The 19,698-nt window shown below is 45.9% G+C and overlaps 2 protein-coding genes across 10 annotated transcripts in view; one reads left to right on the top strand and one right to left on the bottom strand.

Moving 5' to 3' along the window:
• Positions 1-13,254, bottom strand: part of pspc1 (paraspeckle component 1) — a 145,798-nt gene extending 132,544 nt beyond the window's left edge. For 5 of the 9 annotated variants that reach the window (XR_005463141.1, XR_005463142.1, XM_038817988.1 and 2 more), the window contains exons 1-3: positions 12,796-13,254; positions 2,424-2,725; positions 629-658 (exon numbers count right to left, since the gene is read on the bottom strand). Coding sequence is in view for 7 of the 9 variants with exons in the window: in XM_038817988.1 (XP_038673916.1) it covers positions 629-658; positions 2,424-2,725; positions 12,796-13,110 (647 nt within the window). In the remaining 2 variants the exon portion in view is untranslated. The remainder of the gene's footprint in view (positions 1-628; positions 659-2,423; positions 2,726-12,795) is intronic. The other 4 variants (XM_038817983.1, XM_038817985.1, XM_038817984.1 and 1 more) reach the window with 4 other exon arrangements.
• A 399-nt stretch (positions 13,255-13,653) lies between these two features.
• Positions 13,654-19,698, top strand: part of zmym2 (zinc finger, MYM-type 2) — a 180,209-nt gene continuing 174,164 nt past the window's right edge. The window contains 1 exon segment of the mRNA XM_038817980.1: positions 13,654-13,844. The gene's annotated coding sequence lies outside the window, so the exon portion shown is untranslated.

Below are 19,698 nucleotides of genomic sequence, written 5' to 3'. Positions count from 1 at the left end.
GAAGATGATAAAAGGTATTGACAAAGTAGACGCAGAATTCTTCTTGTGGAGCAATCTGGAATGAAAGGTAATAGTTTTAGGATAAGGGGTGGCAGATTTAATACCGAGATGAAGAGAAATTACTTCTCTCAAAGGGTTGTGAATCTCTGGAATTCACTGCTCCAGAGTGGAGGAGCTAGATAGATGTTTAATTAGTAATGGGTTGAAGGATCATGGAGAATGGGCATGAAAATCAAGTGGAGGCAGAGATTAAATCAGTCAGGATTGTATTGAATTAGGAGCAGTTTGGAGGGGCTGAATCTCCTATTCCTAGTTCTTACGCTTTATGCTCATGATCCACAATGTTACAATTTGTAACTTAAGATTGTTTGAAGGGAGCAGGGGCAGATTTTCTGCAAAAAGATAAAACTAAAAAGATACAAGATTGAAATAATGGCAAAGTTAAGAAAAGAGTTGTACTAAACTACTGCTTTCATAGTGTTTCCACAGAAGGCTCTGAAATCCAAAGATTCTTTCACCCTCTTGGGTGCTTATTCATCAGTATCTATTTGTATTTCAGAAATCTAGAAAGTTTGTCGTAAATTATCCACAAGTGACACTTTTTAAAAAAACCATGAAGTTCTCTTACTTTGTCGCCTGGTTCGTCATATTGGAAGTCCTATGGGGAACAATAATTGATTTACTGTCAGGTGATGGTCTATGAATCAAACCTACTTTGAATGTGACTGTGGTTAACCTCAGCCTGTACCGAAACATTATAGAACTTTACTGCACAGAAATAGGCCAGTGTTTATGCTATACACAAGCCTCCTTCCATCTTACTCTATTTCACTACATTAACATAGCCGCCTGCTCTTCCTCATGTACTAGTTTCCCCTTAAATGCATCAATGCTATTTGCCTTAACCATACCATGCACCTATCAGGCAACTGAGCAAGAAAATTGGCCCGAATGGAAAATGTAAATATTGGAGTAAAAAATAAGACATATTGGTCATCAAGTTTGCATCTTGCATGCTGCTAATCATTCCTGAGCCCAAAGTGTCCATAGTAATTCGCTTGCCCGTATTCACGGAACAGAATCCATGACTAGGTGGCTCTTTCCAAGGGCCTGTGCAGATGCGATGGGCTGAATGGCCTCCTTCTGCACTGTAAATTATATGACTAATTTATTCGAGCTACGTTTCCCTTTAAAAAAAATGTTTTTGGACACTATTAATTTGTGAAATGTGTGCCAAAGATGCAAAGTTGTTAAAAATTAGGATTTTTTTGATGACTATGTCAAGATGCATGATATTCAATTTATACATACTTTTTGAGGAGTGACCACTGTACATTTTTTATTAATGTGCAAACAGAAGATGATTAAAATATTTTTGCTAAGTAGGTGTTTATGCACAATTATTAGGCGGCATTTCTCTCCCATATTCAGCCTCGTTTTGGCTGGGTGGAAATTAAAATGATTCAAAGAATGGAGCAAATCCCTGAAGATTTCCTCAAATTCTGCATTTCAATGTTTATATTCAGTTGAGCAACATCATGTACACCAATGCATATCCACATAGATGTTTCTCAAGATGAAAAAAAGGGTACACTTTAGGAACTATGGGCAACAACTTCCACGGAATGGTAATCAGCATCGGATTGCCGCTCCGTGCCCATTTACCTATGTGAAATGTCTTCCATGCCTGTCTAATCTGACCTTCTGACTCAGATCGGGAAAGATCCAGGTAGTGCAACTATCGTTGAAGCCCACCGCCGAAGTGCAGGAGAGTCAAACTGAAGGAGGGCATGTTCTGGGGTGGTCAGTCTGGGTCTTTACAGTAGTTTATCAGGAACTAGATGAGATTTTACTTCTAACTTTTTCTGGGTGACCTCTGCCAGAACCACCCAAAGTTTGAGATTTATAATCACATTTTCGGATGGTCCTCAGCGCAGGGTAATGTAGCATTTCATGGCAATTGCTGTGCCAACCCTTACTTTTGTAGCTCCGATAGGGGTTCCCCAGCGCATTTTTGGAGTATCCCCAAATCCGATGCTGGGGAGCTTAGAAGGTTCTGCCCTACAGAAAACATAAACTTTATTTTCTACCTCATGAGAAAAGAACATTCCTCTGCAACAGAGAACAGAAAATTCATATAGCTCTGAAGGGCATAAGTAACTTGTAAAAACGAACGGGCAACAGTTTCTGGCCACTGGTGATACATTATGGAGATGTACTTTTAAAAATCACGCAGCAGCAATGAATTACTCTGAACCTGGGGTCTTGTACTTCCTGATCAGCTGGAAGGGAGAATGAGCTTGAAATTACATTTGTTTTTCAAATTGCAAAATGAAATTATATCTGCTTTTTATTGAAGCACAACACCTATCTCTGCACATCACCCAGCAAAGAAATTTCTGAAAATGAAGAAAAATACTTACGACGTCAACAAAAATGCTCCATCTGAGCACCTTTCCAGTGCCTTGCGAGCAGCAGGCTTTGCTGCAAATTCCACGTAACCTTTTCCTATAGGCTTCCCACGGTCATCAACAACAACTATTGCTCTCTCTACTGGACCAAACTGAGAAAAGGCCTGCTCTAGGAGCTCATTGGAAACCACTGGAGAAAGATTCCTCACAGTCAAAGCTGCCCCATGAGTAGCAAAGCGAATACGTAGAGGTCGATTCCTAAGCATTGTACTGTCAAGTTCAGCCTTCGCTATTTCAGCCAAAGTTCTGGTTTCCTGCATAAAAAAAACATTTAACTTACATTTTTAAACTGATAGTAAATATTGGTTACAGCAAAATTTCAATCTTAAGATTCAGGAAGCACTGATTCAGATGAAGAACAGTTGCAACATTCTGCTACAGAACTTCAAGTAGTCTCAGGAGTTTCAGCACAGCCATGTTTACTCAAGAGCATCCAAAATTAAAGAGAAAATGCATTGCAAGTCTGTTTTTAATTATTAATTTACAAGACAAACCTTAACAAAAATCACTACAACAATACCTGACGATACTCAGCAACTCCACATACAAGGTATGTTGTAGAAAGCTACATAACAGAAGGTGCTGGAAATAATTGTATACAGTGGAAGCTGCAGCTGGAAATCACTAATCGGGTTTTATGACCTCTCCAAGTTGAGATCATTTCACTACATATCAGCAATGTTCCTCAATCGCACTCGTCCCATGTTCATCTTCACCCCATCTACACAGAAACTGTTCCTGCTGCGAGTTAATTAATAGCATGACGTTCTCTATAAACTGGTGGTTTAAAAGGGAATTGCAGGCAAGGTTTTGCCACCATTATCCCAGTACCCATACTCAATGGATAGCCCCTAACTCATTTCCACCCTAACATGCGTCATCACTTTCTGGGTGAACATGTCACATCATGACTCACTCCAGAAACTTAGTATCACAAGCTCACTAACACCAAACACTACTGAAGAGTGGGCTTCTTTGCACCCACATGAAATCACAATCTTACAAAACAAAAAGGGGGCAATTTGCCACACCTTGCCTGTGTCAGCTCTTTGAAAAGCGCGGTCTCATTTCACCCACACAAAAGTTTTCTCTGCATACCTCTGCAAACTGCTCTTTAAATACAAGTCCAATGGTCTTTTGAAAGTTCCAATAAGAAGTTTTATAACACCAGATTTGTTTCAGGTTTGGACTTTAACCTGGTGTTTTAAGACTTCTTACTGTGCTCACCCCAGTCCAACGCCGGCATCTCCACATCATGGCCACCATCGAAAGTTCCAATGGAATTGGAATTTCCCATCCTTTCAATTATCCAGACTTTAACCCTCTATGCAAGAACATTTATATTGATATCCCCCAGTTCTAAATTATTTTGAATGACTTCCAGTAACCAACCTAACAGTTTTGCCAGACTTGCATTAATCAAAACCCAATAGTTCCAAACATTTCTTGTTTCATCTACCCGTACCTTTCTCTTCCACCTTCCATAATCTCTCCAGATAACTGTCCATCATCACAGGAATCATCCTGGTGAACTGCCTTTGAACCCCTTTCAACACCTCAACATTCCTCTTTATGGGTGATGCCCAGAATTGTTACACCAGCTGACACCTAGTCCCTTACAAAGTCCAGTGGCCTCGACAATTTTAACTGACTCATCACCATGCCCTTAGATTGTACCAATTATATCAAGTGCTTCCAGATCTTGCTTCCCCCAAAGTGCACCACTGTACAATTATCCGCACTATGTTCCATCTACTATGTGTCTGCCCATTTTTATTTAACTTTCTGAAGTCTGCAAGTGGTGAGGATAGTAGCAATGCTGTCCAATTTTGTATCAAGCTTCGAAGCTGTATACCCTCTACCCTAATCCAAGGCACATACAAGAAATGATCTTTCCAGTAAAGATGGCATTACATCACCCTTTTCATGACTGACCTCCACACCACAGCCTCAGAAATATAATTTGACAGTGCCTCACCCACAATAGTCAATAGACTATGACTGCATTCATTTCATTTCCAGAGCCTATGATCTCACTCTTTCCTTTCTCAACAAGCAACCCCCTTGTATTCATCCTCCATATTTTTCAGATCATCTGCCATTTTACCAACTACAAGATCCCACCTCCAAGCACAACTTTCTTTCCATTCTCTGGGCAGACCAATCAAATCAACATGCCCCGGCTTTGGGTCACTGTCCATGTGGAATTTGCACATTCTCCCCGTGTTTGCGTGGGTTTCGCCCCCACAACCCAAAAGATGTGCAGGCTAGGAGGATTGGACACGATAAATTGCTCCTTAATTGGAAAAAATGAATTGGGTACTCTAAATTTTAGAAAAAGAAATCAAGCATGCCCATATACATACTTCCGCTTTTCACAATTCCAGTTACCCTCTAATACCATGTTTCCAGAGAAGACTTACATGTATATATTACTTTTCTTATGCTTTACAGCAAATTAAACATTTTTTTAAGTTTGCCTTTGTTATAATGTAGGAATCACGGCAAAAACTTTGCTTGGAGCATGGCCCTAGAAATGACCTTGAAATAGCACCATGCTATAGTGATGAGATTTTAGTAATGCTTGGTTGAAAGATAGTAATTTTAGTAATGCTTGGTTGAATTCACTGTCGGGATGAATTCTCATGCTCGTCTTTGAAACAATGCCATGGGATCTATTGGCTGAGATTTTAACTCAAAACCTTCAAACAAGGTGAAAATTGAGTTCTTTATCTCTACTCGACAGAGCAAACAGGGCTTCTGTTTAATGCTACATCCAAAAAGACTGCGCTTCAGAATGTGCAGCATCCTTGGCACTGTTTGAATATCAGGTTACACCGTGCTCAAGTCCCTGGAATGCAGTTAAAACCCGCAACCTACTTGACTGTTGGGACCATGCTCGGTGCCTTGAAACAACACCAGACACAACACCGCTGTATCTTCCAACACAACTGTCCAAGACCCGCAGGAGACAGAAAATGATGTTTGCTGCTCTCTGACTGCAATCATGCTGATGAGAAAGCAACACAGAGCAAATACATGTAATCAAAACTACTCAGTCGATTCTGAGCTCAATATGGGCAGTCACTTCAACCCCTCGTCTGGTTTTGATCTCTCCACTTTTACCTCAGACACTTTTCCAACCACAATCAATACAAGATTCAAGAATAGTATTTTTAACTTTTCCCTTATGCATTCGGTAGTTTATAAAATCCTAAGATATAGAAGCAGATCATTCAGTCCATTGAGCTTGCTCTGCCATTCAATGAGATCAGGACTGATCTGATCCCTAACCACTTTCCCGCCTTATCTCCATGATCCTCCATTTGCTTACTGATTAAAAATGTGTCCATTTTAGCCTTCAGCATACTTAATTACCCAGCCTCTGGTAAAGAATTCCACAGATTCACTACTGATATGCCTTCAATTCACAGTGAGGCAGAGAGAGCAAGTGAACAGTAGGCTTTATTAGTCATGAACTTGCCTAGCCACAATCAGTAGTCCAGATGAATGCTGCCCACAAAAGGCCGGCCTATATATGGCCCCGGTGTGGGCGGAACCAGAAGCGGAGCCATACCGAGGGTTACAGTACAGTACCTGGAAGCAGTTCCTATCACCACTTCCAGGCCACAGGTCATGTTATCATCTATGCATTATGGTGAATACAATCACAACTACCCTCAAAAGAAATTCCTCCTTATCTCTGCCTTAAATGTGCAACCCCCTTACTTGGGCCCTTCCCACACAAAGGGAAACAGCCTCTCAGCATCTATCCTGTCAAGCCCCCTGAGAATCCTATATGCCTCTCAGGTCACCTCTCGTTCTTCTAAGCTCCAATGGGTACAGGCACAACCTACTCAGCTTTCCTCATAAGAAAATCTCTCCATAACTGGGATCAACGTAGTGAACCTTCCCTGGACTGTATATTTCTTTCCTAAATTCAGATTAACTACAGGGTGACACAGTGACAAGCACTGGTGCTTCAAAGTGCCAGGGACCCAGGTCAATTCCGGTCTTGGGTGACCGTGTGTCTTTGCAGGCTCCCTCCAGTTGCTCCAGTTTACCTCCACAGTCCCACAGGTGGATTGGTTATGCTAATTGTCCCTTAGCGACCAAAGGATTTGATGGGGTTACAGGGATAGGGCAGGAACATGTGCCCAGGTAGGTTGCTCTTTCTTTTCTTTAAATTTAGATTAGCCAATTATTTTTTCCAATTAAGGGGAAATTTAGCGTGGCCAATCCACCTACTCTGCACATTTTTGGGTTGTGGGGGCGAAACCCACGCAGACACGGGGAGAATGTACAAACTCCACACGGACAGTGACCCAGAGCCGGGATCGAACCTGGGACCTCAGCGCCGTGAGGCGGTTGTGCTAACCACTAGGCCACCGTGCTGCCCTCTTTCTTATTTTTTAATAAAATAATTTTTATTCAACGTTTTCAACAACAGATTTTCTCCCAACAATAAAATAAACAGAATACAAAAATAAACAGAAACCCCCCCCCCCCCCCCCCAATACAAAGCAATAAATTAATAACAATACAAAAAGCAAAAAAAAACAGACAGTCGCAAAACAACCCCCCTTAACAAATCCCTAACCCTCCCCGCCCCCGGGTTGCTGCTGAAGTTGACCACCCTCTAACGCTCCGCCAGAAAATCGAGAAAGGGCTGCCACCGCCGGAAGAACCCTTGCACCGATCCCCTCAGGGCAAACTTGACCTTCTCCAGCCTGATGAACCCGGCCACGTCGTTGACCCAGGCCTCCGGGCTCGGGGGCTTTGCGTCCCTCCACTGCAAAAGAATCCTACGCCGGGATACTAGAGACGCAAAGGCCAGAATGCCGGCCTCTCTCGCTTCCTGCACTCCCGGCTCCGAAGCTACCCTAAAGACCGCAAGCCCCCAGCCCGGTTCCACTCTGGAACCGACCACCCTGGACAAGGTCCCCGCCACCCCCTTCCAGAACCCCTCCAACGCCGGACACGCCCAGAACATGTGGGTATGGTTCGCCGGGCCCCCCGAGCACCTCCCACATCTGTCCTCTCCCCCAAAGAACCAGCTCATCCTGGCCCCAGTCATGTGCGCCCTATGCAGCACTTTCAGCTGTGCCGTCTCCACTGTCCCCAAATTTTGAGGGACGCCACCACTACTGGACTCGTAGAATACCTTGTCGGGAGGGGGGGGGGGGGGAAAGAGAGAGAGAGAGAGCGCGGGGCCATCACCAGCGCCTCCAAGGTCATTCCCACACAGGATGCCGCCTCCACCTTCCTCCACCCTCCCCCTCCATCACCCACCTACGGATCATTGCCACATTTGCAGCCCAGTAGTATCCACACAAGTTGGGCAACGCCAACCCGCCTACCTCCCTGCCTCGTTCCAGGAATACCCTCCTCACCCTCGGGGTCTTGCGCGTCCACACGAACCCCAGAATACTCCTGTTAACCCTCCTAAAAAAAAGCCTTCGGAATCAATATGGGGAGGCACTGGAAGAGAAACAATAATCTCGGGAGCACCATCATCTTAACTACTGGACCCTCCCCGCCAATGAGTGGCAACACGTCCCACCTCAAACGCCTCCTACATCTGCTCCACCAACCTCGAAAAATTTAGCCTATGCAGGGCCCCCCAGCTCCTAGCTATCTGGACCCCAAGATATCTAAAGCTCCTTACTGCCCTCTTCAATAGGAGCTCTCCTATCTCCCTCTCCTGGCCCCGCGGGTGCAGCACGAACATCTCACTCTTCCCCACGTTGAGCTTATAGCACAGAAAATCCCCAAACTCCCCAAGTATCTTCAGCACCTCTGGCATCCCCCCCCCCCCCCCCCGCCGGATCCGCAACGTACAGCAGCAAATCATCTGCGTACAGCGACAATCGGTGCCCCCCCCCCCCCCCCCCCCCGCACAATCCCCCTCCAGTTCTTCGAAACCCTCAGCGCCATGGCCAAGGGCTCAATTGCTAATGCTAAGAGCAGGGGAGACAAGGGGCACCCCTGCTTTGTCTCCCAGGACAACCGAAAGTCCTCTGACCTCCTCAAATTTGTCACCACACTCGCTACCGGGGCGCTATACAGCAGCCTCACCAAACTAATGAATCCCTCACCAAACCCAAATCTCCTCAATACTTCCCACAGGTAGCTCCACTCCACTCTATCGAAAGCTTTCTCTGCATCCATCGATGCTACTATTTCCGCCTCCCCATCCGCCGACGCCATCATCATAACATTGAGCAGCCGCCGCACATTGACATTCAGCTGTCTCCCCTTCACAAACCCCGTTTGGTCCTCGTGTATAACCATCGGGACCACATCTTCCACCCTCCTGGACAGTATCTTGGCCAACAACTTTGCAACCACGTTGAGGAGCGAGATCGGCCTATAAGACCCACATTGGAGGGGGTCCTTGTCCCGCTTCAGGATTAGTGAGATTATTGCTCCAGACATCGTCGGGGACAAAGCCCCCCCTCCCTCACCTCATTTAGGGTCCTCACAAGCAGCAGGTCCAGCAGATCTGAGAATTTCTTGTAAAACTCCACCGGGAAACCATCAGGCCCCGGTGCTTTCCCAGTCTGCATGCTCCCCAGTGCCTCTATCAGCTCCTCCACCTCGATTGGGGCCCCAGACCCTCCACCCGCTCATCCTCCACTCTTGGGAACGCCAGCTTACCCAAAAAGTGGTCCATCCCGCCCACCTCCCTAAGGGGCACCGACCAGTACAGCCCCTCATAAAAGGATCTGAACACCCCATTAATATCCCTACCACTCCGCACCAGCTTCCCTCCTGCATCTGTGGCTCGCACCATCTCTCTTGCTGCCTCCCGCTTCCGGAGCTGGTGGGCCAGCATCCGGCTTGCCTTCGCTCCGTACTCGTACACCGCCCCCTGCGCCCTCCTCCACTGCACCTTCCGGGTGGTCAGTATGTCGAACTACGGTTGGAGATTGCGACGTTTCCTCAAGTGCCCCTCTTCCGGGACATCCGCATACCTCCTGTCCACCCTTACCATTTCTTCCACCAACCTCTCCCTCTCAGCCCTCTTCCTGTGCCCCCGGATAGATATCAGCTCCCCTCTGACCACCGCCTTCAGCGCTTCCCAGACCACCCCAACTTGCACCTCCGCGTTATCGTTGGCTTCCAAATACCCCTCTATGTTCCTACGGACCCGCCTGCATACTTCCTCCTCTGCCAGCAGTCCCACATCTAACCTCCACAGCGGGCGCTGACCCTTCCCCTCTCCCAACTCCAGGTCCACCGAGTGTGGGGCATGGTCAGATATAGCTATCGCCGAATACTCCGCCCCCACCACTCTTGAGATTAGCCCCTCGCTGAGGACAAAAAAGTCAATCCGGGAATAGGCCTTGTGGACATGGGAGAAAAAGGAAAATTCCCTACCCCCCCCCCCCCCCCCCCCCCCCCCCGGCCTCTAAAACCTCCAAGGGTCCACACCTCCCATCTGATCCATGAACCCCCTCAGCACTGAGGCCGCCGCCGGCCTCTTACCCGTCCTTGACCTCGGGCGATCCAGGGCTGGGTCCAACACTGTGTTAAAATCCCCTCCCAAGATCAACCCCCGCGTCTCCAGGTCCCGGATCCGGCTCAACATACGCCGCATGAAGCCCGCATCGTCCCAGTTGGGGGCGTACACATTAACCAGAACCACCCGTTCCCCCTGAAGCCCACCACTCACCATTGCACATCTCCCTGTGCTGTCCACCACCACACTCGACGCCACAAACGACAAGCTTCCCTCGATTCTTCGCATCTAGCCCCGAGTGAAATACCTGTCCAACCCAACCTCGTCTCAGTCTCACCTGATCCGCCACCTTAAGGTGCGTCTCCTGGAGCATGGCCACGTCCGCACCCAGCCCCTTCAGGTGCGCCAGGACCCGGGACCGCTTCACCGGTCCATTCAGCCCCCTCACGTTCCACATGACCAGCCGAATCTGGGGGGGTCTTCCCCCTCCCTCTGCGCCGGTCAGCCATAGCTCTCCCTCGGCTCACCACATGCCCGCAGAACTCCCCAGGCCCATTCCCCACGGTGGCAGACCCCCCCTCCCGCCCCCCATCACCAGCAGTTCCCCTTCGGCCCCTGCAGCAGCAACCCGGTATCTCCCCACTCAAGCTAGGGCCCCCCTAGCTGCGTAACTTCCTCCATTGTACTTCCATAAGTCAGCCGACTCCTGCTGCTCCCACCATCCCAACTAAACCCCCCTCGATGCAACACAACCACCACATCCACCCCTCCCCCCACCCAGTGCCGGCCCCGCCTAATATTCCTCCCGCGCGGGAGGAAAGCCCGTGCTTCCATCCCAAACGCCCCCCCCCCCCAACCCAACACGCGGGAAAAGATGGGCACATGACCCCACAGGACCGCGAAACCGCTCCTCACCCAAGTAAACCAAAAACAGTCGAAAAAGCCGAACAGCAAAAAGGCATCATCAAGTACAATCAATAAAAGCAAAAGGATACCAAGGAGGACAAAGCCTCCGGACCATGTACATCATTCCCCAGCCCCCAATTCGAGTCCAGCTTCTCTGCCTGGACAAAAGCCCAGGCCTCGTCCGGAGAGTCGAAATAGAGCTGGCGGTCTTTATACGTGACCCAGAGACGTGCCGGCTGTAACAGGGCAAACTTCACTCCCTTCTTGTGAAGCACTGCCTTCGTCCGATTAAAACCAGCCCTTCTCTTTGCCACCTCCGCACTCCAGTCCTGATAGATCCTGATCTCCGCGTTCTCCCACTTACTACTCCTCTCCTTCTTCGCCCATCTCAGCACACACTCATGGTCAACGAAGCGCTGGAAACAGACCAGCACCGCCCGAGGCGGCTCATTTGGCCTGGGTTTGCTCAGCAGCACTCGATGGGCACCCTCCAGCTCCAAGGGTCCCTGGAACGACCCCACGCCCCTTAGCGAGTTCAGCATCATAGCCACATAGGCCCCAAATTCGAACCTTCCAGCCCCTCCGGGAGGCGTAGAATCCGCAGGTTTTTACAACGGGAGCGGTTCTCCATCTCCTCCATCCTCGCTAACCACTTCTTGTGGAGCGCCTCGTGTGACTCCACCTTCACTGCTCGGCCCAGGAGTTCGACCTCGCTCTCTGAGGCCTTTTGCTGTAGCTCCCGGATCTCCGCACCCTGATCCGTCTGAGTCGCCATGAGCTTGTCCAGCGAGGCCTTAAATCGCTCCAGGATCTCAGCTTTCAGCTCTCTGAAGCAGCGATGGAGCAGCTCCTGCGCTCTCAATGTGTATTATACCAGGTAGCCTCATTAAATTTGAGTAAAATTCAGATCCCCAAGAGCTTGAGTTGCCCATGTGAGATAACAGAAAATAAAATTAAGCTGACGTTTCAGGTCAGAACGTCGACGCCAATGGGCCACATTTGGTGGCCACTCAGGTCAATATGGTTTAGGGCAGAATTTGGCGTTTTAAACGATTGCTCAGATTAAGGATGCAGGCGGACTGTAACAGCAATTACATAATACACCGAGTACAATCTCCTACCCTCGGCAACTAAACTAATCGGACTATATCAACGACCAACAATGTCCTGGGAAATCATGAAAATAGTTTATCAACTCAAATTTGGTTTGCTTCAACACTGACGAGCGCAGCGGTTCAAAAAACGTAAACACTAAAATAAACACACAAATGCATTGAATTCTCGCTTCTGCACGTCGAGATGTAGTTGCGCGATCCTTTTCGGACAATGGACGAAATCTTAGCTCATTCAAGACAGCCACTTGAACATTAATATTCGATCTAATCTTACAAAATAATTTCAACAATTTGCATAGGTCCGTGTTTTAACGTTCCACTGGTAGTGGACGAATTAAGTTATTGCCAGTGCTTCCTTTGTTTTACAATTCAATTTCAGAGAAGCATTTGGAACACAAGACGACTGCCAAAGGTCCCTTTATTGCTGATCGTAAGTCAGGATTTGATTTTTTTCTACTCTATGTGCCAAATTTGCCGCAAGGCATCACTTTACTAAGAAATCATACATTAAATTCCAAATATTCATCAATGAGTGTGAAGGGAGCATTTGGGGTGATCTTTAAGCCATTAGAACTGCATCTCAACCAAAACCCCATCAGCAGCGGTCAATATCTCGAGAAGTTAAGACAATATTTCGCTGAGCAAAAACATTATAAAATGTATGCAGTAAAGAATCAACAGATTTGAGATCTAGGTTGTAAATGCATTTTAATTTCCATATTTGCATTAGGTGGATTTTTAAAGCTTCGTGAATTTTGATCCAACACCAGAATCAGACGATGAAGCTGTTTGAACAAAAATGGCGCCGACGACCTGAACCAACATATGCTCAACTCACCAAGCGAATGAAACCGAATCCGCGGTCTCGGTTGATAAAAACCTCGGATGGCTCCCCATATTTGGAGAACAATTTCTTGAAATCTCCTTCCGTGATGTCTGTCGGCAAATTGCCAACGAAGAGCCTGCATCTTTGTGTGTAAGTCTTCTCTCCCGGCCTGCGGAAATTCTTGATGTCCACTGTTAGGGCTTCACCTTCCTCGCCAGGCACGGTTCCCTCCAGATCCGCTGTGTCATAGTCTCTCTTCACCGAAGAATTGCGGCTGTTCTCCAATTGCACTTGTTTCAAATTTCGGTTCATCTGATTCGACTGCATTTCGTATGGCTGCTTTGAGGCCGATAATCAGGAATTTTCTTTAAAAAAATATAGAGAAACCTGATTATTGGGTGGCAGGGACAGCAATTTCGCTATCTGCATTCAAACTCAAAATGGCGGCCGTAGTACTACCTCCAAACGCTTGCAAGCCAATGACGTATGTATGAGGCGAGTGAAGGCGGCCGGCTGCCGCCCAGTGCAGTATGGGGGATTCCAGCTCGCTCTCCCTTAGCCTCAATCCCTTGTTATTAAATCGCCCTCGTCAAACAGGGATGTCAAATTGAACTACAATTCCCAACAACCATTGAGTCGTTTCGCGCAATCTGTCGAAAAATGTCTTTTTAATTTTCAGTGAAGAAATTTGAATTTATTTCCTAAATGGTTGGGTTTGTTTTAATTTACATTGATCTATTGTTTGTTTTTGATATATCTCTCCTCTCATTTTCCTGCCAATGGCACGCACAGCGCCCTCTCCGGCCCAGGATCATAATAAATATGTTACTGGAGCTCTTGCGCGGCAACCTAACCTGATGACGGAAAGGCGATGCCGTCACAATGATTGACAAAGTGATTAGCCACACAGAAGTCGAGACTTTGCCTTTCACGGGTGAGATGGGAGCACTTGACCAACGAAAGCATGCCGAAGGCGGGATTTTGACGATCAAGTTAGACTGTCTTCAAGTCTAGCCCGGGACTGGAACGAGTGCGGTCGGTGTAGATCTCTGGGAAATCGGGTAAGATGTGATATTAACACCATGCCTACTTTAACCTTTTTTTTCTTGAATTGTTACACGGGCCTTGAGACCGAAACATGTAAAAGGCAGCCTTATGATTCCATCCGTGGAAATAATGGTTAATTGACTAAAGTTTCACTTGTCCCGCCTCTAATTTTCCCTTTTTAATCCCCCTCACGTATTGTTTCGGTCGCTCTCTAATGGCGGACGTGCGCTAGTACCGCAACGAAGGGGGTAAACCCGCGAGGGATGGGGGCGGGTAGTCTTGGGGAAAAAAATGTCCTTTCTTTGGGAATTTTACACCTTGATGACTGGTTTGTATCCCAAATAAAAACAAAATTGAAAACTATTTTTATTTTTCTGGAGTAAAGGGGGCAATTTTTTTCTTTAGTTGGAAAAAAGCTGTTTGTTTTTTTTCCCCCAATAATAGTTTTTATGAGAGTGGGCTCCATTTAACCATGTTTAAATTAATCTGTTTTCCAGTTATTTATTTTTATCACTTGGAAATTTGATTTTGCGTTTCCCCTTTTTTCATATACCCCTTTTTCGGGTTGCTAATCCCGGATGGGTAGCTATTTTTCTCTCCGTGAGCATTGTGGGTGTGAATAACGAAACGCACAGACGCTCGCCACAAGCGAGCTTGGTGCGTGTTGAAGGCGGGGCAACTGGGGTGGAGGAGGGAAGAGAACCTCGCTGAGATTGGTGCGAACCTTTTCACTGGGATGGCTTCTTCACTTTAACATAATTCCCACTTGCGGCCAACAAAACAGATGCCCAATGTTGCCAGTTGTTTATTCCGAAATCAGCACTTTTTCTTTACTCTTTCTGGGTGAAGGAGGGAGAAGCCTGGTGGTGGTGGTAGGGAGACGGGAAAGAGTCCAGACGCGAAGAATCCAGACCAGATTTTCGGATTAGCCGTTGTCCTCGGTTCAGTCTGACTGGGTTTCACAACGCAAGCGGTTCAAGCATCCTATTCTGGCCGGCTTTGTTGGTCCATATTGTGGTGGCAAAGAAATTAGCGACCTGGTGAATCTGTAAATTATTTAAACTAAAAACAGCATTTCAGAATAACAACACACCACGCTTCGTTGCAGCCATCTATTCCCATGTATGGAAATTAAATGCATATTGGATATAAATCTTTTAAATAGCCTAAATGGGGCATTTTGCGATGCGATACTGAAACCTGTTGTATGGATTGTAGCCAAACTGAGTCGCGACTATTTAGACTTAGTGGAATGCGGAACACAATTGACTTGATGAGGAATGTATGGGCCTTAATACTTGCTTCCTTATTCTGCCACTTGTATTTACTATCTGTAATTGAGAACAAGGTCAGATGTAATATAATTTATATGATGTTTTTTCCGTCTGATATTCATCGCTTGATCAGGCTACCAGGGGCAGAATTATTTAGCACAGAAGGAGGCAATTTGACCCATATTTTGTAGAGCGTTCCAACTAGTCTCTTCTCTTCTCCCCCCCCCCCCCCCATTCTTCCTCCATAGCCCTACGATTATTTCCTTTCAAGTATTCATCCAATTCTCTTTGAAAGTTACATTTAATTTGTTTGTGCCATCTTTCACTCCGAAGGGGGGGGGGGGGGGGGGGATCTTCTGTTCCTGAGCCACTGGAAACAAAATCTTAATTACTTTATCATAACTGTTCATGATTTTGATTCCCTCTATCAGATCGTTTGCTCACCTTGTCTGCTCTAAGCAGAGCAGCTCCCACTTCTCCACATTTGGGTTTAATGCAACGTGTACCAAGGTATGGCCTTCAACATCATAATCCCAGCCAAACTCGTATCAAAACTCCAAAACCTAGGACTTGGCTCCTCCCTCTGCAACTGGATCCTCTACCTGCTGACCTGTAGACCACAGTCAGTAAGGATAAACAACACCTCCACAATAGTCCTCAATACCGGGGCCTTGCAAGGTTGCGTACTTAGCCCCCTACTATACTCCCTATACATACAACTGTGGCAAAATCTGGCTCCAATTCTATTTAGAAGTTTGCTGATGACATGACTAGTGGGTAGGATCTTGAACAACGATGAGTTAGAGTACAGCAGGGAAATAGAGAACCTAGTGGTGTGGTGTAATGACAATAATCTCTCCTTCAACATCAGCAAAACTAAAGAGTTGCTCATTGACTTCAGGAAGCAAAGTATCATACACACCCCTGTCTGCATTGATGGTGCTGAGGCGGAGGGGCTGACAGCTTCAAAATTCTAGGTGTGCATATCACCAACAATCTGTCCAGGTCCACCCATGTTGACCTTACGACCAAGAAAGCGCAATAATGCTTGTACGTACTCAGAAAATTAAGGAAATTCAGTATGTCGACATTGACACTTCCCAAGTTTTATAGACACACCATAGAAGGCATCCTATCTGGCTGCATTAGAGCCTAGTATGGCAATTGCTAGGCCCAAGACCTTAAGAAACTACAGAGTCGTGAACACTGCCCAGTCCATCACACAAACCCGCCTCCCTTACTTCGACTGTCTACACCTCCCACTACTTGGGAAAGCAGGCAGCATAATCAATGACCCTTTCCACTCGGGTTATTCTCTCTTCCAACTTCTTCCATCGGGCAGAAGATACAAATGTCTGATAACACGCACTAACAGGTTCAAAAAACGCTTTTTGACCGCTGTTACCAGACTCATGAATGACCTTCTTAACGACTGAACTAATCTCTTCACATATCATCTCTACTGAGCAGTACTACACTCCATATGCTCACCTGATGCCTGCGCGTGAGTATTTACATTGTGTATTTATGCATATCCTGTGTTTTTTTATTTATGGAACAATCTGTCTGGAACAATACTTTTCACTGCACCTCGGTACACGTGACAATAAATCAAATCAAATCCAATTCAGTGAAAAGTATTGTTCTGCATACAGGCCAGACAGACGGTTCCATACATGAAAAACATAGGACATACATAACTGAAGTACATTATCTCTGGTACCAATCTGGTAAATATGCTCTACATCCTCTCCAAGGCCTTGACCTACTTACTAAACTGTAGCATCCAGAATTGAACACACAAGTCCAATTGAAGTTTAATCATTGGTTTGTAAACTTATAAAAGCTTTTCTACATCGTGCCCCTTTTACAAAAGCCAGAGAACACATGCTTGAACAGCCTTCCCAACTTGTCCTACTGCTTCCTAAGATTTGTGTACCGGCACCCGCATGTCTCTGTTCCTGTACCCCTTTAAAATTGTGCAATTTAGTTTGTGTTGTATGTTTTCCTGCTTAAATGTGCCTTTTCACGCATCATTTTGTTAAATAGTATCTGCTATATGTCTGCCAATTCACAAGTGTATTTCTTCCTGAATTCTGTGACTATCCTCTTGTTTATAGAATCATAGAATGGTTAAGGCACAGAGTACATCATTTAGCCCATTGAGTCCATGCCAGCTTTCTGGAGAGCAGTCCAGTCATTCACACTTCCCCAGCCCGATCCTTGTAGCCCTGTGTTTATTTGTCTCAAGTGACCATCTAATTTCCTAGGTCATTACTAGTTGCTGCATAAAAAATCTCTTCTTCACATCCCTCTGCATCTCTTGCCCAAAACTATCAATCTGTGTCCCCCTAAATCCTTCGACCATCAGCTAATTAGAGCAGCGTTTCTTTGTCTACCTTCTCTAAACCTGTTTTAATCCTGTGCACTTTTATCAAATTTCTCAATCTCTGTTGCTCCAAGGAGAACAACCCTACCTTCCTCAACTTGACCTTGGAGGTAAAATCCTTCTTCACTGGAACCACTATGATGGTTCGCATTCCCCAGGATCCTTGCACATTCTTAACAATATAGTGACCAGAACCTTGTGTTTGGAATCATAACTTCATTTATCAGGTGGTTCAGAAAAGCTTTACATAGAACATACAGTGCAGAAGGAGTCCATTCGGCCCATCGAGTCTGCAGCAACCCACTTAAGCCCTCACTCCCATCCTATCCCCATAACCCAATAACCTCTCCTAACCCTTTTGGACACTAAGGGCAATTTAGCATGGCCAATTCACCTAACCTGCACGTCTTTGGACTGTGGGAGGAAACCAGAGCACCCAGAGGAAGCCCATGCAGACACAGGGAGAACGTGCAGATTCCACACAGTGACCCAGAGGGGAATCGAACCTGGGACCCTGGAGCTGTGAAGCCACAGTAGCCACTTGTGCTTGATTGATACCTAGAATGAGCAGGTTGTCTTCTGTGGAAAGATTAGACAAACTGAGGTTGTTTCCACTGGCATTTAGAAAAGTGAGGAATGACTTGATTTGAGGTATATAAGATCCTGCATGGACTTGACAAGATGGACGTAAAACGGATGTTAACTCTTGTGGGTGAGTCCAGAACAAGGGGACACTTTTAAAGTTACCCTTTTTAAGACTGATGAGAATTTTTTCTGAAGGTTGTGCGACTTTGGAACTCTGCCTCAGAAGGTGGTGGAGGTGGGGCCGTTGTATATATTTAATGTGGAAGTCGGTAAAACCTTGTTAGGCATGGGAATCGAAGATTATAATCTTTTAGTGTCACATTAAAACTGCAATGAAGTTACTGTGAAAATTGGAGTAGATGGGAATGTAGAATGTGAACACAAATGGGTCACTCGTGATCTTATTGAATGGTGGAGCAGAGTCGAGGAACTTATTGGTCAACTTCTGCTCCTATCTCGTATGTATGAATCCCAAGATCCTATATGCTTTGCTAATTCCTGTCTCAATTTGACCCCCTTCAAGGATCACCAATCTGTCTCCCTTCAAGGATTACAAATAGATCACAAGGTCTCTCTGCCCCTGGACTTTATTTAGAACTGTGCTAGTCTCTCTATGTTACCTCCCCTTATCCTTCTGTGAAACTGCATTACCTTCCATCTGCCACCTGTCTGCCCATTCTACTAGCCAATCTCCGCCTTGTTGCAATTTACTTTTATCTTCCTTCCTGTTTGCAATTCCTCCCAAATTATGTAGCATCAACAAATTTTGAAATTTTACTCTATTCCAATATCCAAGTTCTGTGTATATAGAGCATTGACCTTTGGGGAACGCACTATCTACCACCCATTAGTCTTTAGCATGATTCTTTGCTTTCTGTCCTGCGGCAATTTTTAATCCAAACTCACTCCGATGCTCTTTCGTGAACCTTAATGTTGTTAGCAGCCTTTTTTGTGGTACTTTGTCAAATACCTTTGTAAAATCCAAATCGACAGCATTCCCTTCATCAAGCTTTGAAGTGAATTTTATGATTCAGTAACAGAGTATGTTTTGCTGTTTACAATCCTTGCTGGCTCTCCTTAATTAACTCAAACCTCTCCAAGTGCCTCCCTCCAAGTAGCTGTTGATCTATTTTTCCCCGAGTTATTGTTTGAAAACTTGGCCCACTATTGATGTTTAACCGACTGGTCTCTAGTTGTAAGAAACGTCCTTGCACCCTTTCTTGAATAAGGATGTCCAATCATCTGGTGCTTCTCGTGTCTCTAGGGAAGATTGAAAGATTATAGCAAGGACCTCCACGATCTCCACTCCCACTTCCTTCAGCTTCCTGGGATACAAGCCTTCCGGACTAGATGACTTATCAACTCTAAGCCGGTCTTTCCAGTTCATCTTGTCAGTCCATTTTCACCCCATCCATTACCCCAATCATCTCCACTTCTGATATTGTCAGCATCCTCTTCTTAGTAAACATTTCTCTGCCATGTCTGCCCATTCCACCAGTCTGTCTTTGTCCTCTTGAAGTTAATCACTATCCACTCAGTTCACAGTACTTCCAAGCTTTTAGTCATCTGTAAATTTTGAAAATGGACAGTGAAGCCAAGTCTGTCATCAATATCAATCCA

This window comes from Scyliorhinus canicula, chromosome 14 (assembly GCF_902713615.1).
Source record: "Scyliorhinus canicula chromosome 14, sScyCan1.1, whole genome shotgun sequence".
NCBI classification, from domain to species: Eukaryota; Metazoa; Chordata; class Chondrichthyes; order Carcharhiniformes; family Scyliorhinidae; genus Scyliorhinus; species Scyliorhinus canicula.
The sequence above is the reverse complement of the archived record's forward strand: the minus strand, read 5'-3'. Positions and strand labels throughout refer to the sequence as shown.